This window comes from Salvia hispanica, chromosome 4, assembly GCF_029641045.1.
Source record: "Salvia hispanica isolate PSC_SH4W2 chromosome 4, Shi_PSC_v1, whole genome shotgun sequence".
Classification (NCBI taxonomy): domain Eukaryota; kingdom Viridiplantae; phylum Streptophyta; class Magnoliopsida; order Lamiales; family Lamiaceae; genus Salvia; species Salvia hispanica.
The window spans coordinates 34,120,655-34,148,636 of NC_142695.1; the positions used below are offsets into that span (position 1 = coordinate 34,120,655).

A 27,982-nucleotide genomic window follows, 5' to 3' on the forward strand; every position below is an offset into this window, starting at 1 on the left:
ATGATCTTTCATTGTGAAACTAAACATTAGATAAATTTTTCATTAGTTTTGATGATATTTACAAAAATGTCATTTTTATATATTAATTTTAAATAAAATGTGAATGGAATGAGTTAGTGGAGGTGAGACCCTATTACCATTTATGGTAAAAGTGAACCGAGACTCTTATTCGCGGACGGACTAAAATGGAAAAACGGGACTCTTATTCGCGGACGGAGGGAGTAATTTATAAAAATGATATTGTATTCAAAGAGTCATATTCCGACTGAGAATAATGCCAAAGAACACTAAATTTCTATAAATTGGACCATTTGGAGCAGGTGAAATTCACTCACTCACCATGTTTCACATAGGTTTACAAGGATAGAAACTCTCCATTTCGTAGGAACTATAAATATTGGTATTTGGTATTTAAAAATTCACTCACTCACTACTTTATTTTTCATGGATAGGCGTCTGATGTTCCAGTTGCTCGAGTTCTTGCAAGAGGAAGGGTCGAAGGCGAAGAGTGAGCTTCTCAACCACACGAATTCTCTACCGAAATGAAGATATTCTTAAGGGTGTGTATTATTTTTTGTGTGTTTGTAGAATATATCCGGCAGACAAAATACAAAGAGAGCAACGGTTTTCACCAACAAAGAATAATAAAGAGAAGAGAAGGACTGCTTATGTAATGTTGAAGGTGGTTCCGAGAGCTAAATTATAGGGATATTTTCCTTTTTGAAATTAAAATTTTATATATGTAATGTATAGGACGGTTTTAGAGCTAGATTATAGATTTATAGGGATATTTTCTTTTAAAATAACAAATTGTATACACATATAATATTGGAAACGGTTTTTTATGACAAGATATTTTTATTTATTTATTTTTATATATTTCTTATTCCACATACATTTCTTATTGGAAGTAATACTATGCAGTATTTTAGGGAATAGAAGCATTTTCGGCCAAACCTAGCAATTAATGCATATATAGTGTCGCCATGATTGTTGGAACAAATTTATTTATCTACTATATATACATTTTTCAATCAAGGCATAACATATGAAGCCGTGTAATCTTATTGAAATTAATTGACTATATTTTTCGTAAGATCATAGAGTTCAATTGACTCTATTATTATTTTATTTTTGAATTACAGGTAATTTACATAAGAAAGTTGTTTAAATCTGGAAAATATCCATGCCCTTGAATTCATCATGTCACACTAATAATATTGCCATTTTGTAATTTATTCTTAAAACATATTATTATATACCCAAACTTTGGATGACTCAATCTCAATAAATAACTAATCCGAAATTTTAAAATTTTAAATATGATAATTAAGTTGTTTGAAATTATAATCAGACTTAAATGTTACATGTATTGGAGTGCAGTACAGTATACAATCAATTACTCTAATTTATGTAATTCTCGATAGTTTCTTTCTTTTGTTGTGTTTGATCTTCCTTGATCGATTTTCTCTCAATAAAACCTAACAATATGGGTAGTGGTTGAACTTCTACACATTTTTGGTTCAGATTAAACAAAATCTTCCATTGAGAACGGTTAAACATTTCTATGCCATTTATTACTACTTCAATTTATAATAAATTATACTTGGGATCCCTAAGAGTCGATAGAGAAGAATGTAAAAGGCATTATCGGATTAGAATGGCAAAAGCTACTAAATTTTCTATAAATATCAATTCTGTTAATTAAAATTGCCATGCACTCACGAGCGTGGTGGAAAAAAAATGTCTAGCTTTGCATTTCATTTTTTGAGCCTGCGTATATGTATTCCGTTCCTTCTATTACATTCCTTAAATCTATGAAACACAATTATTTAATTAGATGGAATACAAGTATATCTTTACTACTTTGGCTCCAATAAATAATACCATTGGGTGAATAAATGCTTGGGTGAATGCAAGCAAGATTCTTTTTTGTTTACCATTCACATAACCCTATTGTAAAGCACTTTCTTGATATGAGCATATAAACAGATTTACAGCCAAGATTCAGGTAAAAAAACCTCTACTATTACTAAGGATTATCAAGTAGGCCGACCAAGTGTAAGATATCGAATACAGATCTAAAACTCCCAAAAGAATAAGTGATCAATAAAGTAAAATTGAACTGGGACGGAGGCAGAATTTTATTGATATTTGGCTCATTTGTTGGTCATGATGAGTATATTTTAAAATTAAGGGTTTAGGATTTAGGTTTCAAGGTTTGGGTTTTTAGTGTATAGGGTCACTATATTGCAATGAAATGAAGCTCGACTAGGAAGTTTCTCACCAATGGAATCTTAAATTATAGCTTCTGATAAACAATATCTTAAATCTCATTAGAAAAAGGGGTAATTATACATTCTTTAGTGTATTTTTCTTTTTGTTTTGTGTTATGGAAATTTGCTTTATTTTTGGGTCTCACAGTTAGAGTCATTTTTTCATTTTCCAAAAATAATGTACAATATAATTTTCCATGTATTTATATTTTAACTGAAGCCATATTAAAACTTAAACTAAAAACAACCGTTTTTCTTAAAAAATGGAGTAATATATAGAGAGTTTAAATGATCCATTTTTCAATTTTAAATGCAAAACGATTAATTCATATTTACGATTAAAGATAAAATGTAAATTATGGGATTAAAGAGCCTCTAAAAATATGATTATATGTTAGAACGTATGATTAGTAGAGCTCTAATAACTAATACTATATTTCTTTAATAAATGGAAGACACTTATCATTGAAATCAAATTTAATTCAATTAAACCTAACAATATGAGCACAAATTTAATTCAATTAAACCTAACAATATGAGCAGTGGTTGTAATTTTATTTGTTCAAATATTTGATGTTAAGAAATTACTTATAGGGGCATTGGGGTTTAGCTGTTTTATGATTTTGGGTTTTTCTATCTAATTTGGCTCAAGATTCAATTTTTTAATTTGGCAAAATTATTAATTTCTATTTATAATAAATTGGTTTGGCACGATCTATCCCTATAATTACGGATTAATTATATTAAATGTCTTGTGTTATATTTAATAGAGATAAATCATTTGCTATCTATCCAACTATGGAATTCAAATATCTATTCTTTAAAATTTAATCACAAATTATAAAATCGTATTTATGAATTTATTTAATAATTATAAATTATAATACTAATTTAAAAGGATAAAATACAAAATAAGCATGTGTCTAATAATAAATTAACTCATAATATTAAATTAATCTAGATTTTGAAAAGAATGCGCAGTTAGAAGTTTTAAATGGTGATAATATTTTTAAACATATAATATTATACTACTCTCTCCGTTCCATAGTAGTGGAATTACTCCCTCCGTCCCAGAAAGATTGACCCAGTTCGTTTTTTGCACCCGTTTTGCAAAAATAATAATAAATAGGTAAAGTTGAAAGAGAGTAAAATAAGAGAAAAAATAATGTAGGTAAGATTATTCTCTACATTATTCTCTCTTTTACTTTACTCTCTCTCTACTTTAACTATTTATTATTATTTATACAAAACGAGTGTGAAAAAGGAAATGTGAAAATCTTTCTGGGACGGAGGGAGTATTTTGTTATTTTGGTACGTTCCATAGTAATGGATTCGTTTCCTTTTTTAGTAAAAAGTCAACCCATTTCTAAAATTAACCATTTTCATGTAATGATATTGTTTATAATTTTAGTTAATTAAATTACATTCTAAAATTAATATTTTAAAATTATTTTAGCCCGTACATAGCACGGGTGTAATACTAGTATTTAATAATGGTAGCCATGTTTATTTTCATTAATTTGTAATACTAGTATTTAATAATGGTAGCCATGTTTTTTTTCATTAGTTACCAATCTATTCTTCATTCAAACACATTGCTTTCTCTCTTAATAAAAAAAATAATTAACCTTATTATTAACTTCCAATATTTTTGTCTACACGAGTTATCATACGGCTCATATCTAACAATTCTTCATTACGTAATAATAAAGCAATTTTATTGATTACAAAGGAGATTATATAATACACTATATAAGATCTGGAATTAAATCATGCTTTAATAAACCAAAAAGCATTGAGCTTGAGTCACAAAATAATTTGTCAATTTCTGTTGTGTATTTAAAAAAGAATATTTTGTGACGCCCCAGTTGTGTGAATAATATTAGATGTATACATTATTTATATATGTAAACATTAGACCTCAAAGATTCACTAAGAAATACTTTAGATTTTTTATATCGTTGCAATGAAAGATGGTCAATATTTCATACAACAAACCAAAACTAAGTACTAAATGTAAGAGAACTAATCAAGTAAAAAACTATAAGAACTAAATAGATCTACACCAACTCAATGCTACATTCTTGCACACAACACACATCATATATTAAATATACCTATTTTTAAGAAAATACACTTACTTGAAAACATAAGTCAAAACATATTTTAAAATATCACAATTACAAAAAATATATATATACCACAATATGGATATAAAATTGAAAAAATTCAAGACTCGAAATTTGTGTTTATTCCCATAACCGATCAACTAGTGCAAGTCCAGAGGAGCATTTAATCTCTTTTTGCGTCATATAAAGTCAAATACTTTTGAAATCGAGCATCTTCATTTGTTATTGTAATTTTTTTTTTGTTTTAAATCACATAATTAAATAATAATGGACCGATTTGCAATATCTCATAAACTTTTGTAGTAACAACATATTTGATGTAAATCCGTAGAAAAAACAAAAAATGGGTTTGAGTTTGTTGTATGATTGGAGATGATTTTTACACCAAAAATGGGTTTTGGTGTATACTTGGAGCTGGTCTTAGTACATAAAATCTCAAAGTAAAATAAAATGAAGTGTGAACACAAGTCGAACTTAGATTAAACAGAGATTTGATGACTTAGTTTCGCACAAACATAGATCACACACGAAAACCTCTTTTACCGAAGATCTCAAGGTAAGACATTGAAAATTCACTCGAATAGACAACACCTAAATCCTAGATCGCACCGACCACCACAATAATATCGTCGTTTCAACACCATTAAGAAAAACGAACTCACAAACTCAAACTCTCACAGATTGGCCAAGATCTCCTCCGAGTTTGCAAACCAAATGTTAGGATTCCGAGTAGACGCTAACACCCTCGAGAAAACCCAAGAGGTAACCTCCACTAGGAGATGCTAAGATCAACTCAAAAAGAGAATAAAAGGAATTGCTCGAAGACGAAGCAAGTCACTCAGAAATTAATAGAAAATGCAAAATCACACTGAAAGAAAAAACACAATCTAAGAGAGAAAAATATATTGATTGAATGAGTGGTTGAGACTGAGAAAATCACGTATAAGGGTGAGTCCTCAATTCACACTCTCAATCAAACGGTCGAAAGGCGTGATCCATGTGAAGCGACAAATGGTAGCCATAGGACAATCAGAAGAAAGTTCGGAAGCAAGCCGAGATACATTTAGTTAGGCTAAGAGCATCCGCAATGGTCGGCTAGCGACCGGCTAGCCGATTCGTCGCGCTAGCCGATCGGCTAGCCGAACTATTGCAATCGGCGAGGACGAAATCGGCGAGCGGATCGGCGTGGGCTGGCCGATCGCTCGTCGCTGGCCGATCGGCTAGCCGCCATTGTGGCGGCCCGATCGGCCAGCGCTATTTTTTATTTTTTTTTAATTCTTTTTTAATGCTTTTTTAATTTTTTTTTTAATTCTTTTTTAAAATTTTTTTTTTTATTCTTTTTTTTATTTTTGAAAAATTATATAAACGCGATTTTCTCTATCTCTAAATTTCTGTACAAGAGCAACATCTAGCGATGGACAACAACAACTAGCCCAATACAAAATTAAGACCTAAAACAAAAACATGTCATACCGTCGGGCCGGGGCCTCTCCGCGCCCCCGGACCCCCATGGCAAGGGGGCGTCGCCCCCCTTGACCCCCTGACTCGCTGACGTCGCCCCCCTTGACCCCCTGACTCGCTGACCGGGCAGCGAGACCCCCGTTCGGCTAGCGGCAAACTATAACGGATTCAAGGCATACTAACATTTTTTTATGTATTTTTTTAATAAATTAGTGAGGAGTAGAGTGGGGCGGTGGCTCGTGTGTGGAAGCCCGGATTTTTTTTTATTATGCAATTTTTTTTTATTTTTAGTTAATGTACTTTTTTTAAAAATAAAATTAATGAATTTTCCCGTATATGTCTCGTAAATTTAATTCGGTAATTTAATCGTGATTTTAATTCCGTAAATGTAGTATATTTTGAATTATTTTTATTACGGCTGGCCTATGGCTAGCCTATGGCTGGCCTAAATCTGATGTGGCAGGTGGATTTTTTAGTGTTGCTGACGTGGCAGGGGAGAGAATGGCTAGCCTATTGCTGGCCTATGGCTGGCCTAAACACCATTGCGGATGCTCTAATAAATCAGGCATATGTATTTCACAATATATTTAGTACTATTACTTTTTCATATCCAATCAGTCAGTCAGTTAAATCTTTTCTGCATTGATCCATGACTTTTGAATTAGTAGGTTTTTTGTACCATTGTGTTTTAGGGAACGTACATTATTGTGAACTCTCACTTTCACGATTGGGGGACCTAGTTCTTTTTTCCTTTTTGGTGACCTTTTCTTAATATTTTATAATGTGAATATTCAGTTGGTGCACTTAATATCGAGTGTGAGTAGTACCAAACTTAATAATTTCCGTCCACCGATATTTTAAATTAATGACCTATACAAACCGTAACATCATAAATAAGGGAGTGCAATTATTTAAATAACCACTATAAATTTTTTGAGTAAATAACGAAAGGAGCATTTGTAAAAAGGTATGGGTAACTCAATATTTGTCGTTATTTAATATATTATGAAATTAAATAAAAATTAATAAAAATATTATATTTTAGATCATTTTTAATCATCTATCCTACTATTAAACAGTACAATTCTTCACCGACAGTGTGTGAAAGAATAAAGAAATGGTACGGCTATATTCCATAAAAATAAATAAAGATATAAGTTGGGTGATTATTACACAGCTCGCCACGTAGGCGCGTAGTTAGGCGATAATCATAAATTAAAGAAACCATTGATAGAAAGGCGCGGCCGGTTTAATGCATAATCCGCCATTATTATTGTCATTTCCCCAATCTAATACAGTTACGTATATTTATTATGTTATTTATTTCCTTTTTAGTAATTTATTTACTCGCCTCTCTCGAATTTCACTTCCATTCTTTGCCCCTACAAAGCGGCAACAGAATACACACACTCATCACAATTTTGAAAATTTGAGATTATTTTCACCATCGCAATTGAAAACTCACCAGACTTCTGCATTTTGGTGCTGCTTTATCACTGAATCAGCTCCTTTTTTTCTCATATATGCGTTTATATACATCGCTCTGCCTACGATTCTCTCTCCTGGGCAGCGGCTTTGCCAAGGCGGACACGATCTCCGCCATCGCAATACAAAAAAACAGGTCCGCGATTCTCTCCTTGGTAAGGCACGCATGTTATCGCTATTATGAATTTGTGCGTGGATTTCTGTATTGTGTATTCGCGATTTGAAATTTTTTTTGTTTCATTTCTGTGGAATCTGTGTTTTTGACCTAAAATCATTTCAGCTCCATGCAATTGTTGCGGTAATTGCCTTTTATGCTTCGGATGATTGGGATTTTGGTTTGAGTTTTAGTGATCTGGTGCTCCATTGTTTTATTTGGTCATATAATTTTGTGTAAATTTAATAACTTGTTTTTATTTAGTTCGTCTGTTATTGGATTTTAGGTTGTTTTCAATTTACTACTTTGTTGTTTGATTAGTTCCTGTGATTTTGGAGATGATGTACTACTCTTTTACTTCAAATTTGGGGTTACCTTCGAAATCCGCAAGTACATAGATATGCTGTATTATTTGTTTACTCGCTTTTCTTAGTTCTTTGTGTGTGGATAACTATATTAATGCCAACACTCCTCTAATTTAGAAATTATGCGAGAAGGAATAGAAATGTACTCCCTCTATCCCATTAGAAATGAAACGTTTTCCTTTTTAGTTTGTCCCATTAAAAATGAAACGTTTCTAAAAATGGAAACAATACTCTCTCTACTTTTTCATCTCTCTTCATTAACTCACAAAACAAAATCTCGTGCTGAAAATCAAATGTTGCATATTTAATGGGACGGAGGGAGTAGTATCTAGTACTCCCTCTGACCTATTAGAAATGCAACGTTTTCCTTTTTGGACTGTCCCACTAAAAATGAAACGTTTCCTAAAATGGAAATATCATTCTCTCTATTTTTCCCCCTCTCTTACTTTACTCTCTCTTTATTAACTCATAAAATACCACTGCATAAAATCCTGTGCCGGAAACCAAATGTTTCATATGGGACGGAGGGAGTATATTTTTTTTTGTAATGTGCTAGTTTAGTGATTAGTTGTTTATTCAGTCCTCTTTTGATTTTTATGGTGAACAGTATCAAATTAATGATTCAAACGTACTGATTTGTTATTCTTTCTGGTAAAGGAGGTTTCAAATTCAACAGCTTTTCTCATAAACTTTGAAGCACCTTCAGTGGATTTCAGTGAAAGTAGATGTTGGTCCTTCATTGAACCTTCTCTGCACAATACAAAAGGAATCAGCTATCCGCACATTATTATTTAATCCTCTGGTGTGCAAATAGTTGAATCCATCAGATTATAGACAACCAACCAAGGGTGATGAGAATTTCTCACTGGATTTCATGATCATAAGTTTTTGCAATGGGGTACTTAAGTTTGGAGAAGAAGTGGGTGTTCCCTCTTGTTATAAGTTCATTAGTATGTGTTTTCCTCCTGGCAACCTCCTTTAATATGGGCCTTGTGTCCTCATTGCACACCATCAATTCTATCTTTTCAAGATTCCCTTCTCGTCTCACCAATGGCTCTAGCTTTGTTGAGTCAAAAATGAATCAAGCTCCGCCTCTTGCTCCTCCTCCTCTACCCAAATTTGCTTATTTGATTTCTGGATCAAAAGGTGATGTAGACAAACTTTGGAGGACTCTTCATGCTTTGTATCATCCATGGAACTATTACATTGTTCATTTGGATCTTGAGTCGCCCTTAGAGGAGAGATGGGAACTCACATCTCGCGTGGCAAACCACACACTTTTTACGAAGGTTGGGAATGTTATTGTAAATAACAGATCAAATATGGTCACTTATAGGGGTCCCACGATGGTCGCAAATACTCTTCACGCATGTGCCATTCTTCTAAAGAGATATAAAGATTGGGATTGGTTTATAAACCTTAGTGCTTCAGATTATCCTTTGGTGACTCAGGATGGTGAGTTTATCTTTTGTTTTATTCCCCGTTTCATTTCTAGGCATTTGTGAATTTGGGAGTTCTCATACCTGGACAGTAGATATTCATGCACATGATGATTCCCTCTTGCAGATCTTCTTGATACATTCGCTGATTTGAAAAGAGATCTCAATTTTGTAGAACACACAAGCGACTTAGGCTGGAAAGCGTAAGTTCTATTGGCACTTATTTGGGCTTATCTTTTATTGGTCAAAAAAGACTGCTTAAGTCTAATCCTTCTTATCTGGTTTTCTTACAGTACTCAAAGGGCAATGCCATTGATTATAGATCCTGGACTTTATCAGACAACCAAATCTGACATATTTGCTGTTGGACCCAAAAGAAATTTACCAACAGCATTCAAATTGTTTACTGGTTAGTTTATTCATCATCATTCTATCAACTCAAATTTAATGGTGCTCAGTGGTCCTTTGTCCTCCTCATCTTCATTGGCTTTCTTGACACTGTGTCTTTTTTGGGTCCATTCTGATTGTTGTGAAATACTAGTAACATATTGTAGGAAATAATTTAACTGTCTACTCTTCCTAAAATTAGTTTTGCATAACTATCACCTAACTGACTTCTTGAGGGACATTCTCTTGTAGCAGCAAATATGATAGGCTAAACATGTAAGCAGCCGCAGAACATCTTGTCAATTTGCTTGTTTCCAGCCTATCTGTTAAAAGTTATTGATGTCTGAATTTGCAACTATTTCCACCCTGCTACTGTTTTTGGTTGCTGAAAGAAAATCAAATCTTTTTTGTTTTTATTTTGTCTGAATGCTTTCTGTGCATGCACATAATACTCCCCCCATCCCATAAAAATATAGACATTTGGGTTGGTACGGATTTTAATGCATAATTGGTAAAGGAAGAGAGAAATAGAAAGAAAAAATTAATGGAATAGGTTAGTGAACAATGGGGCCCACCTAATTAGAGAGAGAAGTTACCAAAAATAGAAGTGGACTATTTTTTATGGGACGGACCAAAGTGGAAAAAGTCTCGTGGAAAAAAGTCTCTATTTTTATTGGACGGAGGGAGTATAATATTTTATGCTCTTATGCTTCATATGAAGTTTTTATTCTAATACTCTCTTTGGTTTGGAGAAGGTTATTGGTATTAAGCAGGGCTTGTGATTTAAAGAGGGGGCTCCCCCAAAACCTCCCAGAATTTCTAAATCTCATGTATATACTTGAAAAGAATTAGATTTTCCTAGCTTGAAAAGATTTCCCACTAAATTAGAGATGATATCATTAATGATTAGCAATCAATTTTCAGGCTCAGCTTGGATGATCTTATCACGTGCGTTTGTGGAGTACTGCATATGGGGCTGGGATAATCTCCCAAGAACCCTATTGATGTACTACTCAAACTTTGTTTCCTCTCCGGAAGGCTATTTCCAAACCGTCATCTGCAATACTCCACAGTTTGTGCCAACTGTTGTCAACCACGACATGCACTATATATCCTGGGACAACCCTCCACAACAGCATCCTCACACGCTATCTGTCAATGACACAGCACAGATGATTGCAAGCTATGCTCCATTTGCACGTAAGTTCAGAATGGACGATCCGGTGTTGGACCAGATTGACATTCATTTACTCGGGAGGAAAAAGGGAGGCTTCACGCCCGGTGGCTGGTGTGGAGGCAAACCTCGTTGCTCGAGGGTGGGGAACCGGAACAAGCTTAGGCCGAGTCCCGGTGCTCAAAGGCTGCAACGCCTCATCGGTAATATAGTATTTTCAGAAAATTTTACCAAAGCTCAATGTTTCTAGATTACCTCTTCCATTGCTACACGAAGTGGGGAAGAAGGCGGGAGAAATCGACGAGAGGCAAGAGTTTACATGTCGTAAATCATTAGGCATTTCCACAAGCACCAATAATGAACTAGATTTAGTGCATATATACAAAAAGAGAATTGCTTCTTTCGGCCATGTAATTTTAGGTCCCTTTTTCCACATATATACTGTTATAAAGTCATAATTCATACTCACTGGTTGCCGCTCTCGGCAAGTTTATTTTTAAAATTTATTTTTGTATTGTTTTTTTTATTCCCTGGAAATGCAATGTGTTCTCTCTGTTATTTTTCCCTTTATAACTGCTGAACAAGTAAGAAAGAAAAGATAACGTAAGATTTCACCATATATTGCCAAATATAGAGCTGCAATAGAAATACATGAGTAGTTTGGAAGATGAAGAATCAAGAGTTTAAATAAAAGGGTCGAAAAATGTACTCCATAAAAATATATCAACAATAATAACCCCTTTGTACACACCTTTCTTCACTTCACCTCTTTATCTACAATATACTTTTCCAAAACATGAATCGCATTGTCAAGTCAGCGTATATGTATATATTAATATATATGTATCACTACAAAACTAAGGCAAAAAATTTGTTTGACCCAACGAATATTCTACTTGGACTATTTTGCAACTAAGGAAATCAAGCCATCTCCAATAGCTTAATGTTTCCCATGGAGTTTGCAGCTACTAAGGTGGAGGACTGGCCACGCCAACACACGGATGAGATGAACTGTGCCGTGTCATCCACTTCATCGCCTGAGAGTGGATCCGTGCTGTTGAATTTGAACGACAATGCAGGCATCGGGAGGGCCTTGTGGTAGACAAAAACCTATGCAACAAGCACAGCAATCAGACAAAATAGATGAAGACTTTGTACTGGTCGAATCTCGGAGGCTCTTATCAACATTTTTACCAGTATTGCATCAAGAAAACCTCAAGGACTTCAAGAATGAATAGATAAAGACATATGTTATGATGAATAGATAGTGGAAATTAACATCATCAGCATAGCCATCCAATTTTAATTTTCACAATTGATGTCTGTAGATATTACAAAGAATAAATCACTCAAAAAGCTACCAGAATAACTTTATTCAAGGCGAGGTGAAAGAGTGCTTATATTTAGTGGCTACGTTTTGAAAATCAGCAAGTTAAGGTTCTCAGCTCCTTTTCTATATCGTACTTATTTTGATATTACTGGATGACGAAGAGATTGATCATTGATCACGACCGAAAAATTGGACTTCAATGGTAGGCCGGGAGTTATGCCTACTTTCTAGTCTATAGTCACCAGCTTAGACTAGGATAAGCTGGAGGCATTATCTTCTTAACGTCCCCCTTTAAGTTACGCTCGGGGGCATCAAATTCAAGAAACAGCCATCAGAAATACTATCAAGATGTGCAACAGAGGCAATATAGTTTGAGCTCTAAAACAACTTAAAGTGTCACGAAGCAAAAATTCCAACGGATATATTACATATAAATACGGGGAATACTGCACAAGATTAGCAAATACTTATGTGGTAAAAATAGAAACCTCGTTTGTTTCTGAGCCAGTTGCAATATAACCGTCTGCTACAGACAAGCCAACGAAATTCTGCAATGAAATTATACAAAATCAGTATTTTATGTTTACACGTGTTTGTACATTTGGACGTTTCATGGGGGGAAAATGGAGATAAAGAAAGCAACTAAAAATCAATAGCTCAACTCTAAAGAGAGGTTAAGCATCACTACCATAAGCTTTCTTCTTAGTTTTAAGAGAGATAGTGGACTGAATAAGGAAATATGTTTTTAAGTTTGAGGTTATCATCAGGATGGAATTTTTAATGGCTTTCGGGACAACATCCGATAACTGAAATCGCGAAGGTGAAAACTGAGGCAGAAGATCCGACCTACTATTGAAACAAGTCATGCAAAACATGAAGTAGATATGAACTCAAATGGAAGTTGAAATTGGTGGCCACACTGAAAGAAGGGGAATATATCAAGATGCCACAACAACACCAAATATGAAAGATGGAAGATACCTTTACATTCAGATGGCCTGTGAATGACTGCAAGGGACAATCAAGAACTCTTGACGTACACATCGACAGATCCCACAGCTTTAGAGTGTTATCTGTGGAGGCCGACACAAGAGTTGTTGAATCAATGAACTTCACATAGCTCACTGTCTTTTTGTGCCCAACAAGAGTACATAGAGGCATTTTGGAGGTGCGAAGATCATAGTAGTATATCTTATGATCTGCCGAACCAAATGCAAGAGTACGACCGGAATCTGTGGGGAATTGAACACAGCAGACGTTGGCCTTCGTCTTAATGGTATCAACACTTACTCCCTGCAGTAGCAGCCCATGTAAGAAAAACAACTTATTACACATCCAGAATCAAATCCACAGGCAACGACAACTAGGTGCTTTAGTACGTTTAGTTTCAAAGCTGACATCCACCAAGTGCAAAAGTAGAATTGCCTGATTGATGTTCCAGAGCTTAACAGAACCATCGTCGCTACCGCTGGCCAGCATTGTTGGATCTGCCACTGAGAAATCAACAGACCACACCCGCCGTTCATGTTCTCTCATTTCCATGAAAGTCTGACTCCTGGTGACATCCCATACCTGTAAAATATACCAAGCAAAGCAGTGATGATCGGATAATGAGAGCATATGTATACGCATATTTTGGGCTTAGAGATGTCAGTTTACCTGTACCACACCTTCAAAGTTACTTGAAGCAATCTGGCCTTTAATGTAGCTATTCCAACATATGCTGCTAAGCTTCGATCTACTTGCCATTTCAACAACTGGATAATGAATATCACGATCTTCGTTCAAGATTGAATTGTACTCAAAAACTTTGATTTTCTTATTTACACCAGCACTTGCGAAAAACTCCCCATCACGGTCAAAACTAAGGGAGCATACCAGATTTGATGAATTTAAGAGATCTCCTTGCTTTAAATCTGCCTTAACTTTTAGCTTGCTAAATGAAAGATATTTACACAATCCTTCTAGGAATGTATTTATCCATCCATTTGGCTTTTGCTCAATGTTTCGATCTCTTGACGATGGGTTACTGATGGAACTTCTTTCAGTTGCTACATTAGACCCCCCTCTACCATCACTACTAACTTGAGAATGTCTTGCCAATGACCGAGACGGTATTTTAAGAGATCTGCGTCTGGTTAGAAAGTAAGCTGATTCCAATTTCCGGAAATTCTTCATCAGCCGAGAACTTTTGGAGAGAAAGCTTCCGCTTCCATGAGTCTCTGGTTTCTGAGGTATATCAGCATGCTCTTCTGATTCATCGGGGGCACTCGTATCAAGGCCCTGCCTGATTCTCTTTCTTGATCCTGAGCTACCAGAATCATCATCATCTGCATTGCTCATTAAATTGGGACCCGACCCTGAACCCTTACCAAAATCTATGCTCAGTCCACCTTTCATCCTGAGAGAAGTATGCAGCTTCGTGACTTCTTCTATGTCGGAGGATATAAGTGATATTGTTTCATTCAAGTTATCAGCTGCTTCTTGCTTCATCTGTTGCAGTATCAAGAGAAATTCCAGCAATAGCTCCTGCTCCTCTATCATTTCTCGAAGGTCTATGGCAGCTTCACGTTCTTGTATCTCATTCCTAGGCTCGCTCAAGAACTCACTTTGCAACAGTTCGCTGTGCACATCATGAAAGAAAAATAAGACTTGGTAAAGAATTAGGAACAAGAGCTGAACAAGGCCATTAATGAGGTGAATGAAAGCGCACACAACACAGAGAAGATATTAGCAAGCACGAACATAGTTAATTGGTAGGAATTGAATGAAAATTATCATGGCAGTAAATACTCATCCACCTGCATTCCATTCTACTGTGGCGAAGGTAGTGGTCATTGGGTGTGAATTGCACATCACTATTTACAAAGTTTGACGTGAGAGCTTTCTCATATTTCACAAAGAATAATTTTCCAGCAGTTTAAAAGTGACATGACAAATTCACGAATTTCACGGTGCATACAAGAGAGAGAGTTCAACACGACACAACAACAGACAACTGAGCAGAAATGCTATATTATCTGAGACTTCAGCAATCAATACACATGATATTTACAAACACACACCTCATTTTAGGCCGACTACTTGGCTCCGGATGCAGCAACCACAAGCAAAACGAAGCTTCTTTAGGCCACTTAAGAAGCAGCTGTGGAGGGAGGACACGGTGTCTCAGGCTTGCCATAGTCGAGCTTTTCTCTTCCAGGGAATCAAAAGTGCAAAACAACTGCTCATATATGTACATATACATATCAGTAAGCTTCTTGAAAACTGCATTTAACTGAACACACAAGCTAATTCTAACTCACACTACATTCGTGGAAGAAAACTCCAACTGACCTCAAATAGTAAGACACCAAGCTGATATATATCTGAAGCACTCGAAGTTGGATCACCAGAAACCTGTTCTGGTGTGGTGTACCAATTGGACTCCATGAGCAGTATCTGCTTCATTGGGAAAGACTGCTTCTTATCCCCCACTGTTCGCTCATTGGCAGCCCCATCCGAACCATGCACAGCCTGACCTGAACTTGACTGCAAACAGCTGCTCTCGGAGTTAATCTGTGAGGCCGGATTCCTAGCAAGACGAGCATACTGGCTCCTAGAGTGCTGCGACTCAGGAGGCAGAACCGAGGGCGAACCCTTGAACTCAGCCATTTGGCTGTTTGATCCATACTCGGGGGAATCCGAGCCAGAGTCCGAGCAAGAGGCAGACTCAATGAACGACACCCGGCTGTACGAGGACATAACAAAACACGAAGGCCTAACATTGTGAAGTACAATTCCTTGAGAATGAGCCAAGTTCACAACATCAACAATCTGAGAGAATATATGCAGGCACTCAAGGGCATCCACAGCCCTTTCCGGGTTATCCAACCACTTTCTCAAACTCACATCGTTGCACGCAACTGCCCCGCCCTCAGACCCAGGTAGGAGACCCCCATGGCTAGTGACATGAGCCCAAGGCCTCCCTTTCCTGACAGAATCATGGCTACTATTATCTCCTGAAAATCTGACAGCACCTCCCCTCAAAATTCTTGAATTTCTGGCCAAGAATGAAGAATTTAAACCCCTAGAACTATCAGACCTCTCCCAACCAGACTCGGATGAGCCCTCCATAACTATCCACCTCTCACTATTAGTATGCTTACATGAATCCCATGATACAAACACAAACACAAACACAAACATAAACAACTCCACAATGACTTGATCCACAATATTTCAACAATTTCTTTTGCCATTCGGAATCAAGAAAACATCATCCCTACAAAAGAATTAGCATAAAAACCTCTCAAAATTGATCATTTTGAAACTCCAGCGGTGGGTTTGGAAAGATTCAGATCGCCCACAAAAACCATACATACAATCACAGTAACATATACCTAGAGAGAGAAATTTGAGTTAAGAGAGCGGCAAGAAGCAGTATCAGAGATTTTGAGCGGTAGAGGAGAGGAGAGGGGGATGAGAGAGAGTCTAGCCCGAGCAATACAAAACAACACGAACCACACAAACTGATACTTTTTTTTTACTCACATCCCAACAAGAAAGTATGCTTTTTTTCCTTGATTAAAAACACCACAGCCTCACAAAAACAAAAAACAAGATGTCACAGATCCTCAACTGTGACGACTACAAATTCACATCGTAAATAGCATTAAATGTCATTTTAAAGCTGATTTCTGAGATAATTTATTAACAAACCCTAAAAAGGGAATTATTATCCACAACTCCCACTTCCAGTCATGTAAAACTGGCGACGTGTCTCATCCTCGTCTTCAACCTCAAAGATTTGTCCTTTTCGAAACAAGAGCTTGTGTAAACATGAATGGGATTAAAATATCATTTCTTTTTATTCGGGCTGCATTTTTTTATTCCGAAAAATCAAGATTTCACTCTCAAATACCAATGTCGGACACAGAAATCCCTAACCATCTATATTAAAATATTCTCACTCTACCTAATGCGGAATCGTTTCAACTTTTAACTTCATCTTAACCTATTAAAAAAATTCGTTCTTGCCCTTTCTGATCTATCACAATTGTTTTTTATTTAAATAATTATTTCCATTTGTAGAATTTGAACTTGAAATCCAATTACGGCGTACTAAGATTCTAGAATCGGCATGATTTTTTGTTGGATAAATTTTCCAATTCTTTTAAAACCACAAATTAGAATTAAACAACGCTGGAAACTTTTATAGTGTGGAAAAAAAAAGTTAATAATATTACCTATTTTATTCTAACTAAATGTGATAAATATAAACTCTATCTATCCACTTAACTTGACATTACCTATAAAATTATTACTACTTTGTAATATTTTGTTGTATTTTAATTATCTAGTGTAAGTGTAGTGGTCACAAACTACACTCGCTGTCGATGCTATTAAGACCTAAAGTGTATCTTATAAAATAAAATTGTTATCATTTCTTATAAAAACTATGTTAAATATTCAAACATTAAGAAATAATAGGTTTTTTTTTTAATTTTAACACTCAAGGGAGTAGTATTTAAGTTTGTTTTTTTTTTTTTGACGTAAAGTTCTGCAACTTTTTCGAGTTAAAGGTAGTAGAACTCTACAAGTTTCTTCTTCTTGGACTGAACAAGTAAAATTCAGTTACTATTGCATTAGTAACCAAACTACTATAACACACAATATATTGATGCTTGAATTGGAATGTACTTACGCTATAATTCGATAAAAATAAGGACTCTTTCTTTTTATGTCCAGTCTTATAAAAATAGTTTAGTGTGATACAATGTAATACTCCTTCTGTCCAAACAAATAGGGCAATTGGTGTATAGCACGGGTTTTAATATAGAATTGGTAAAGTAAGAGAGAGAAGAAAAAAATAAGAGAGAATGAGAAAAGTAAGTGACAAGTACTGTTAGTGGAATGATGTGTAGAGTTATTATTTGTTGAAATTTTTCCATAAATGAATGTGCTCTATTTTTTTTTTGCAGCAAAAAAGGCGATTCCGTCGCCTTGGCGGCCCCCACGCTCCGGTCCGACATCGTGTGAGGGGGTTAAATCAGGATACGCAGTAGCCCGACCCACTGACTGCCAGAAGCCCATCTCCCAAGGCCTCACACTTGTGCCTGAGAAATGGAAGCAACTACACGACAGCAGAGAGATTCGAACCCGGCTCATTGCAGCAAGATCTGCCCCTCCGTTGCCAACTGCGTTATGCCCCTGCATGTATGTGCTCTATATTTTATGGACGGACAAAAATAAATGTACTCTATTTTTTGTAGACGGCGGGAGTAACTAATAATGTCGTTTCATTTTTTTTTTAATAAGAGTCTCGTTTACTTCACCTAATCTCGAAAAACCACCGTCACTACCACAGAAATTTCTGAAATATAATAATACTCCCTATGTCCCGCTTTAGTAGTCCCATTAACTTTTATGCCCTCTTTTTGTAAAAATGATAAAAAAATAGTTAAAGAGGAGAAATGGTAAATTAAAAGAGAGAATAATATAGAGTAATATAGAGTCTTCTCTATATTATTCTCTCTTTTAATTTACCATTTCTCCTCTTTAACTATTTTTTATTATTTTTACAAAAAGAGGGCATAAAAGTTAATGGGACTGGTAAAGCGGGATGGAGGGAGTATTTATAATAACGTTTTTTTAAGTAAACGAGCATTATAAAATTGTGTGTGGCGATCATGCAATTTTGGAAGTGATTGCCCACCGCTTAGAGATTCCCTTTTAACTTTTCACTTGGCAAACGTTGCGATGGAGGTTTCAGTCCGTTATCACAAACTAATCTGAATTTATTACTCTCTGTTTTAAGATAATAAAAGCACGTCATTTCGACATAGATATTAACAAATATGAATAGATTTTTAATGTACAAAATAGAGGGAAACTAAAATAGGAAGGAGATTAAAGTAAAAGAAATGAAAAGAATAAATAGACGAGATTATTTTTCATCAAAAATAAAATTCTAGAAAATATAATATTTTTTTGGGGTATTTTTTTTTTGGCACGGTATTTAAGATATTAATGTGCTAAATATTAAAGTGGAGAGAGAGTAAAGTAAAAGAAAGAATAAAGTGAGAGAGTGTAAAATATGAAAGAGGATAAAATTTTTAACTAAAAAAAAGAAATGACTCAATTACGGGATAACCTGAAAAAAGAATACGACTCATTTACTTGAACAGAGAAGTATGATTATATTAAATTATTAATACTAAATGGAAAGAGTACTTCTAGTCGGGAAGAAATTTGCATGTGAACTAAATTTAGTTAATATAAAAATGTCTTTCGTATTGACATATAACATAGGTAATTAGGAACCTAATAGGACCCTTCTCTCGAATATAACTTATCAAATCAACTCAGACTTATTGTATACTCTGCTTCTGCACTGAAGGATGATAAATTGATCATCTTTGAACATTTTATCTATTGGAGATATTGGTCCTAAAACAATCAATTTTGGCATGGTTATGTTATTTCTTACGACTAATTCTAAAATTTATCTAAAATATCAAAAAGTTTAAATTCTGTGTTCCCAACCAATAAAAAATCAAATAAGATTTTTGACAAAAACTTATTCTATGTGAACAGATGTGAAACATACATATGATATTTTAAATCTATGTGAAATTATACACGAAATATAAATTTTATTATATTTTAGATCAATTTCAAAAAAAAAATTGAAAAATAGCAAATTTAGGACAATATTCATAGTTTTATGGACCAATATAGTATAAGCAAATTATTGGGATAATGACTCATGCTAAATTTGCAATAAATATGTCACCCACAAGTGTATGGGGTATGTAGCACATGACAAGTTGAAATTATCGATCCTCGAAGACTAAATGCCGGCTTAAGTACTTTGAACACTATCTAGACTAATAGAAGGGGTTTTTGGTTTTTCTTAACTAAGATCAAAGAACAAGTAAACAAATAGCAAATTAGGAAAATAAAGCAAATAAAGGGTAGATTTCACTCAAATTGGGAAGGTAGGGATATTGATCCGTTGGTATGGATCACGGGTGTTCACCTAGGGATCATGCTAATCTAAATGGTCTTATGTGTGGTTAGGAAGGTCAGGTTAATTGGTTAGACCCCCTCTCGGGTGCACCTAACGCGTTGATCGGCCTCTAATAACGGAGTCTCCTCCGTACACTTCGAAACCGACTCCTAAAACCTACGGACCCAAGCCCTCTCTCTAGCTATGCCTCTCTCGAGCACATACAACACATGGAGTTGTTGGTTATTTAACAATCTAATCAAGCATCTCTCAATGACAATAATTAGAACAAAACATATCCAATTGGTAGCTAATCAATTAGACAATGAAAAAGCACAATAACCAACAAAACCACCACAAAAGAGATAGATAAGCATAAATCAAGGTTTAACCCATGGATTCCATACAAACTTCACCAATATCCCTAATAAAGACTTAGCCACTCATAGTGGAAGCTAAGACAAAGGAAAATACAAAAACATCAAAGGAAAACATAGTAAGAAAAGATAATAGAAATCCCTAAGGTGGACTTGATGTTGGAAGAATCTTTCTTCTTCAATCTCTTGAAGATGGAAGCCTCCTTGCTTCAATCCTCTTGGATCTCTCGATTTTTCTCTCAATTTGCAGTGGGGGAAGTTAGGGTTCGAAAATGAGGGAGAACCCTTTTATACTCGGAGTGAGAATCAGGATAAAGTGATCACGTATGCAAAACACCCGGTCGGGTGATTTGTAAGTGACAAAACACTCGACCGGGTTTTCTTCCCGAAGCCCGTTTTATGCAAAACACCCGACCGGGTTTTCCGAGAAATGGAAAACACCCGGTCGGGTTTTCCTTCTGGAGTCCGCAAGGCTTCTTCATAACACCCGACCGGGTTTTTCGAGAAATGGAAAACACCCGGTCGGGTTTTTCTTCTGGAGAACTCCTCGAATTTCAGCTTCGGCTCGTTTCAACCTGTTCTCATCACAAAACTACGACAAACCCATTAACTCACCTAATTAGTATATATGTGGTGAAAAACTTGTATTTAACATCTTAAACCATCCAAAGCACTCTCTAATCACCCATAAAACAAGCCTAAACTATAAGTTTGTCAGATAACGTGGATAATTAATTGGATGAAGGAGAAAAATTCCAAATTAACACAAAACAAACTATGGAGACCAACTTGCACAAATTATTAATAATGGTATCATTTTAAAGCGTATAGTGAAGAAGAATTTACACAGAAACAGAATTTATATATATGTATTCAAATTGATGCCTCAATAGTCAGAGGAATTGCATTTCCTGATAAAAAATACAGATCGATACCACTGAGAATTCATGTTAAACTCTACTACGCGTTGCCCTCCGCAACCTAACTCTAGAAGCCCCTATGCAACAAGAAAAGAAAACAACAACACGCTAATCATCAACGAACCGGTTATCGCCCTGAAACGAATAGTGTGTTCATCGATAGCTGGTTCCCTTCCCCCTGCATTTTCCGCATCCTCTCCTTGTCCAGGCGTGCACGTCTCACGGCCTCCTGGATTTGACGATCGTGATCCTTCAACACCTGCTCCACTTTGCCCGATGGGACAAGCAGCGGCCCCGAGTAGTGGATCTTGTTCCCCCTTGGCCCTTTACCCAGCTGAAATTTACCATGTCAAAGTTATCAATGTCAATAAATATAAATATTGAACAATTTTTAGATACAAATAAATTCTTATCTTAATTATACCATAATGCATAAAATAGAAATAGACATTGCTGCACTTTTACTTACAGAAACAGAGCTGTTGCTTGCTTTATCATCTTCATGCTGGCCATTGTTCTTTAGGTCCTGCCTCGCCATCGAATGTGAACCCTCTTTAAACGAACCTGGAAACCGGGCGATGAGCTTTGGTGCTTCCTGGTGAGAGTAAGATCTATCTCTGTGCTCTTCAGACAGCATGCTCCTCCTAGCAGCTACCAAGCCCGACATGGCTGATAGGTCGGCCACGCCGAGATTCCTTGGAGCGTCTTCAATATTCTCTCCAGCCTTCGTCCAGGCAGCCCGGTTTACCAAAGGCCCAGAATGGGACGCCCTCTTGTGGACATTTCCCTGGGGATCGTTTTTATCTTCCTCAATGGATTGTGATGGTCTTGGTGGATCGATAGGAAAACCCGAAGCCACTTCTTCGGGATGAGAACTGAACATCTCACTCCTGCTCTTGGAGTTGGGCTGACCGTGTCGTTTCTGCAACCCCACACCAGCAGTTAGAATTCTAATCATTGCAACTCTTCCAAGCATCATCAGAGTGCGAAATTCCTTTACATGCTAAGAAAACAGTTACCTGCATAGAGGAGATCAACTCTGCATTGGCTTCAGGAGCTGGAACTGCACGAGATTCTCTCGATCCTCTTCTTTCAATGTCGTATCGTTGACCTTTGCTACCAGCTGCCATTCTGCAAATTTCACCCATCGAGGTACGTTTAGGCAAACAGCAGTAGTACTGAAAAATAAGCTACTGATTTATGCAAGATTTGCACGTGATATATGCTGGGTTAAAAGTTGACCTCCTTGCTTCTTCCTCTCGTACTTTAGCGTCGAACTCTTTGCTGGGAGGATACTTAGGCAAACTCGAGGGATCACAAGGATGAGGCCTCGCTGTAAAGAACTGTGAGAAAGGTTAGCAAAAATATAAAATTCCTCAATTTCTGGTAAATCTTGAGAGTAGAACGTAAGAGAAACCCTCTCATATTATGCAAGGTTGTGGGGAGAAGTATATTTCAGTCTTAAATAACAATAGTAGAGAGGGCTTCTTAAATGCTCTGCCTGCTCATCAAGCAAGAAATAAACACTAATCTTCTCATATATGGAGTGGAATAAGATCAAAATCACAAGTAGAAAGCAAGTACGAACCAGGTACAGAAGCCTTTCAATCGATAGATATGAAAAACCACGATCTGAAGAAAAACAAAAGACACGTATGTTGAGAATGTCTATACCTCACTCTTCAAAGCAGATGATGCGGATCCGCGATCTGCAGGATCTATGGATAACAAAATCTCCATAAGTGCTAATGCTGGTGCTGGAAAATCTTTAAATGTTTCAACAACCCGGCGCTTGTAAGGCTGCTGGGGCTTGAAAATTGTTGCATGAGGCAACTTTGATTTCCTCCAATACTCCTCCGAGGGTGATCCACAAAGTTTGAATATTTTATGCAACTGCTCAACCTACAGAAAACCAAGATTTCATATTTAAATTCATATATCATATTCTTGAAGTTATTTGGAAGGGAAGACGAAGAGATCGCTCTGCTAATTGTTTCACTTTTCAATTCAGAACACATTCAGCAAGTAAACATATAAGAAACAAGAAGGTGATAATTACATGAAAGACATGTAAAGACAAATCAAAAGTCTCGAGCAGAGAGCTATCACTGATAGGGGGGAAATTTGATGACAATGCTTTGAAACCCTTTTTAAGAGAAGTAAATAATAGGAAACCTCGGTTCTTCCAGGCATTATAGGCTTGCCGGCATATAATTCTGCAAGTATGCAACCCGTGCTCCATAAATCGACGGCAGTACCGTAATAAGTTGCACCAAGCAGAAGTTCAGGTGGCCGATACCACAGGGTTACAACACGGCTGGTCAGTGGTTGACTATGATGAGGATCATACAAACTAGCCAGGCCAAAGTCGGCAATCTTGAGAATGCCCCTATTGTCGATTAACAGGTTGGAACCTTTTATGTCTCGATGAAGCACGCCACAATTATGACAGTGATCGAGCCCACGTAGAAGTTGTTTCATGTAGCATTTAACCTGAAGTAGATGGGAGAAAAAAAATACTTGCATCATTCATTTAATCTGGAATCCCAGCTTAAAATCAGGTGCGACAATTGAATCAAACTGACAGGTACATAACTATTTTAGCTACCTGAGGTTCAGTAAACTTAAGGCCAGGGTGAGATGCAAGTCCAGCCAAATCATGCTCCATATACTCAAAAACGAGGTACAAGCTGCAAGACATTCGTGATGTAACTAGACCTTCCAATTTGATTACATTTGGATGGTTGAGCCTACGCAAAATAAGAATTTCCCTTGCCATAAAACGAACACTTTCAGGCTCCAGGTTATCAAACCTTACTTTCTTCAAAGCAACAATTTTCCCTTCATCAAGATCTCGGGCGCGGTAAACATTACTGTAAGTACCCTGACCGATCTAGAAAACGAAAGCACAAAGAATAAGGATTACCAAACTTATGATATTGATGGAAATATATTAGCATACAAACAAACTGTATCAAAGCACATTAAACTTTTTATGAAAAAAACACCTGGATAAGGAATTAGGACGAATGTCTTAAGGTCTGTGAACTGCAGATATCCTACTTCAACTAATTGATTAGCTAAATAATCACCTATATTTTCATTGCGATGAGTGATAGTGAATTCAAAAGTTCACGTGATGCGCAACTAAGAAAAACCATCACTTGTAAGAAAACTTGTACTATGAATTGGCAATTGCACGTAAAAGTTTGCCATCATGGACATTAAGTGATAATTTAGCCAACTTGTTCATTTGTTATCATGATGGAACTAAAATCAAACCATGACTGATTGTTCAAAAAATGTGATGCAAGGCATGCAATCTTAAATGGGAACTACATTTTTGAAACTCATGAAAAAAAACACTACGTATCCATTTGATTTTTCTTAACCTGTTGATCACATAAGTTAGAGTTTCCGTATTCTTTATGACATTGGTGTTCACAAAAATTGTTATGCCTGGTTGCCTAAAGAAGAAAACCTAATGTCTGAAGTACACATAATCCACACTAGTCAAACAATGAGAGTTCAGCGAAAAAAGGTGAAGCAGGAGCACCAACATAAGAGTATTTATAAAGATATAGTTGAATTGCCAATACATAGGTAAAAGTTAACATATATACACACAAAACACCAAGCAAAATTAGTGGCAGGGGGTAGGGTAACAGGTAATTAGGAGAAAGAATGATATTGGGTTATTTCTTCTCTGAAACCGACACAGAGGCCATGTTCTCTTTAATTAACGAGCATCGGAGCAATTAATAACGTGTCAAGAAAATAAAGGTGCTGGAGGTCGTAAAGGTAAGTTGCACGTGAGTTTGAGTGTGTTGCTCTTGCTACCATCATAACATTGCAAATAACCCTAGAGAAAATCTACAAAAATTTATATAGTTAGTAGTAATCTGAAATTTTGAGATTTATTTAAGACTGGTATAGCATGGAATCAGAGCAATGTCTAATCTATTGGCAAAAATTCGATGGCATTAACCATACAAGGGGACATTCACCACTGGACTGCAGTTAATCATTTCATAGGCCTTCATTCGAGTTTCCGTGAATTTAGCATCTCATATTATTTGTGACAAAATCTGTGGCAAGCTTGCTAGGCAGAGGCAAAAGTAATGACATCCCAAAGACACCATATGGATAAAAAAACACTCTAAAAGCACACAATAGCACTATCCACTACCACTGAAACAATGCCAATGAAGGAACGATGAAAACCATACCTTATCCAGCTTTTCAAATGAATCTGCCCTCCTCGGCACCCATCCTTTAATAGCCTCACCGGCCACCGCTGCCAGCCAAGGTGGCCATCCAGCTGCGACCTGTTCCCCTTCAGTTGCTCTAGGCACTAAGCCCGCCCTCGGATGTGGCCCAGCCGAAGCATACTCGGCTTTCTCCCTCTTCCTCTCAAAACGCTCCCCCTGCAATCTAGCTGAGCCATTGATTTGTTTATCTATCAATGTGACCCTTTCCTCATTGCCACCATTATCCAACCGATCCTTCACTGAGTAACTCTCCTCCCTCCTCGACGAAACAGACCTCGAGGCCCGCAGATCTGACGTTGCTTTACTCGACAACCTCTCCTCAGGGCTATCCTTGTTATTATCAAGAGCATAAGGCTTACCACAAACACAACCCATTATACGCCTCTAACACCGCAATTCACCCCCAAAAAACCCAGATTTCTTTATTTCTTCATACCCCTTTTCACTTTCTCAAAACCTCCTCCTCTTCCATTGCTCAAAAGAATCAGGCATTCCCCCAAGAAAACTAATTTCAACCCGAGATTCAACTCAGCCGACAAACCCGCCACCGCAATTCCTCAACAGAACACCCAGAAATCCCCAAGAAATTAACTTTCCACACGATAAATCTCAAGAATGCATTTTACTCAAACAAATTCGAGATTTGGGAGGAAACCGAAGGCGAATTGTACCTGAAATCAACAATGGCCCGCGAGCTGAAGTAGGTCGAGCGATTTAATGGGTAGAAATGGGTGGATCTAGGGCACGGGCGGAGAGAGGGATAACAGAGGGTTATAATCCTTGAATAATTGTGTTAGTAATTTCTAGGGAAAGTGTAAATGCAGCAGATTTATGGCGGATTTGATTTCTAACGGTTGAGCAGATTTTTTAATTGAGCTTCCTTACCTCACACCCACACAACGGTGTGCTCTTCCGTTATATTCATTCGCCATTATTACTTCACACCTCTCTCCCTCCAACCAAGTGCTACTTCACCGCGTCTGGATCAGGTCCACTCTCCACCTATTTCTTTTTTCAGTTTAAATAATTTTCCCAAATTAAAATAATACTAACATTAATCAATAGTGTAAACTAACTAATTTTGAATTTTTATAAAAGAAATTGCATATTCCAAATCATTGGAGCGAGGCAAATTTTCGATGAATTATTGTTAAAATTTAGTAGTAGGAGTTTGTTCTTTGTAAATATCGTAGGTGACTCTCGAGCTAGAGCTAGTTCTGGCTTCATCTTCATCTGTCCATCCGGTTGCAATTTCTGCTTCTTCCTCAATTATCATATTCATAGATTAGGTAGGGTAATAAATGTATACATGATGTCGAAAATGGATGCTTGATACTACACACGCATCGAACATATCATAATCATCTAATGTGTTTGGAGTACACCGAAAATTCGCTCAATGTCCTTTCATGGTGTCTCATGTCTTTGAGAAAATAATGTTGTCTTTAGGCCACACAGACACGTATCGATTTCACGAACATAGGTCATCTTGTACATGCCAATATTTTCAGTGGTAAGTTGTTGATTGAACTTTTTGACAAAAGGTAGTAGTTGATAGATACAATGATGTATGTCCCAAAGGTATAATTGATCGCACGACTTGTATGCTTCGAGTTCACTTCAAGAGGGTGAACCCCCACAACTCCAAAAGTAATATACATCCTCAGGCACCAAATCAAATCGAGTCACAATGGAAGAGCAACTGGAGTGAGACATAGAGGCGCATAATATTCATCGACAAGAGAACAAACAGACCTTCAAATGCCTTTGCGAGAATGTGCACCACTCCGAAAGTGGTTGGGCAACGGAGGATCGGGCCACGATGGACAAAAGTGATCGAAGAACATCTCGAATAGAAAATGCACAAGAAGCAGGGGTTATGGCGGACCTAGTAAGGATAAGAGGGCGAACATAACGTCAAGTTAAAGTCTTCTAACGGATAAAAACGCTGTCAAAAGCACAAGGGAAAGGAGAAGGTGTCGACCTTATCTTTTTGTGAGAAGGTGAAAACCCTAGCCTCTACACTTGGAATTTTCGGCCCTCTCTATAATAGAGAGATTCGGAAATTCCCCTTTGTGTATTCTTGGTGTTCTTGTCTTCTCCTTCAAGATCCTTATAATTTCTAATAGATTCCTCCTACAAGGAAATTAGATCTAGAGTTGGGTCATAGGTTAGAAGAGTTTTGGTTTTGCAATAAAGCTTCAAGATCTACACGTGGAGA

General features: G+C 36.5%; 3 protein-coding genes across 9 annotated transcripts; 1 reads left to right on the forward strand and 2 right to left on the reverse strand.

Annotated features, from left to right (window-relative positions):
* The first annotated feature begins 7,229 nt into the window (after positions 1–7,229).
* Positions 7,230–11,396, forward strand: LOC125196205 (beta-glucuronosyltransferase GlcAT14B-like). 3 transcript variants are annotated; one of them, XM_048094624.2, is made up of 5 exons: positions 7,230–7,506; positions 8,528–9,325; positions 9,437–9,512; positions 9,603–9,718; positions 10,621–11,396. In XM_048094624.2, the coding sequence occupies exons 2-5, from the start codon at positions 8,764–8,766 to the stop codon at positions 11,118–11,120; spliced, it is 1,254 nt and encodes a 417-aa protein (XP_047950581.1). In that variant the 5' UTR covers positions 7,230–7,506; positions 8,528–8,763; the 3' UTR covers positions 11,121–11,396. The 3 variants fall into 3 exon arrangements, with proteins under 3 accessions (XP_047950581.1, XP_047950583.1, XP_047950582.1); XM_048094626.2 differs by having other exon boundaries at positions 8,531–9,325; XM_048094625.2 differs by having other exon boundaries at positions 7,230–7,487.
* A 156-nt stretch (positions 11,397–11,552) lies between these two features.
* LOC125196204 (protein SPA1-RELATED 4-like) lies at positions 11,553–16,822 on the reverse strand. Of its 4 annotated transcripts, none has more exons than XM_089057413.1 (7): positions 15,537–16,819; positions 15,266–15,423; positions 13,860–14,823; positions 13,599–13,772; positions 13,182–13,493; positions 12,689–12,748; positions 11,553–11,980 (listed from the first exon to the last, which is right to left on the reverse strand). In XM_089057413.1, the coding sequence occupies exons 1-7, from the start codon at positions 16,386–16,388 to the stop codon at positions 11,792–11,794; spliced, it is 2,709 nt and encodes a 902-aa protein (XP_088913539.1). In that variant the 5' UTR covers positions 16,389–16,819; the 3' UTR covers positions 11,553–11,791. The 4 variants fall into 4 exon arrangements, with proteins under 4 accessions (XP_088913539.1, XP_047950578.1, XP_047950579.1 ...); XM_048094621.2 differs by having other exon boundaries at positions 13,626–13,772; positions 15,537–16,815; XM_048094622.2 differs by lacking the exon at positions 12,689–12,748 and having other exon boundaries at positions 13,626–13,772; positions 15,537–16,820.
* Positions 16,823–21,411: 4,589 nt separating this feature from the next.
* On the reverse strand, positions 21,412–26,749 carry LOC125196841 (Protein kinase superfamily protein). 2 transcript variants are annotated; one of them, XM_048095499.2, is made up of 9 exons: positions 25,720–26,749; positions 24,304–24,383; positions 24,099–24,180; positions 23,666–23,983; positions 23,165–23,392; positions 22,733–22,833; positions 22,510–22,621; positions 21,960–22,412; positions 21,412–21,824 (listed from the first exon to the last, which is right to left on the reverse strand). In XM_048095499.2, the coding sequence occupies exons 1-9, from the start codon at positions 26,134–26,136 to the stop codon at positions 21,618–21,620; spliced, it is 1,998 nt and encodes a 665-aa protein (XP_047951456.1). In that variant the 5' UTR covers positions 26,137–26,749; the 3' UTR covers positions 21,412–21,617. The 2 variants fall into 2 exon arrangements, with proteins under 2 accessions (XP_047951456.1, XP_047951454.1); XM_048095497.2 differs by having other exon boundaries at positions 24,099–24,383.
* Between the last annotated feature and the right edge of the window lie 1,233 nt (positions 26,750–27,982).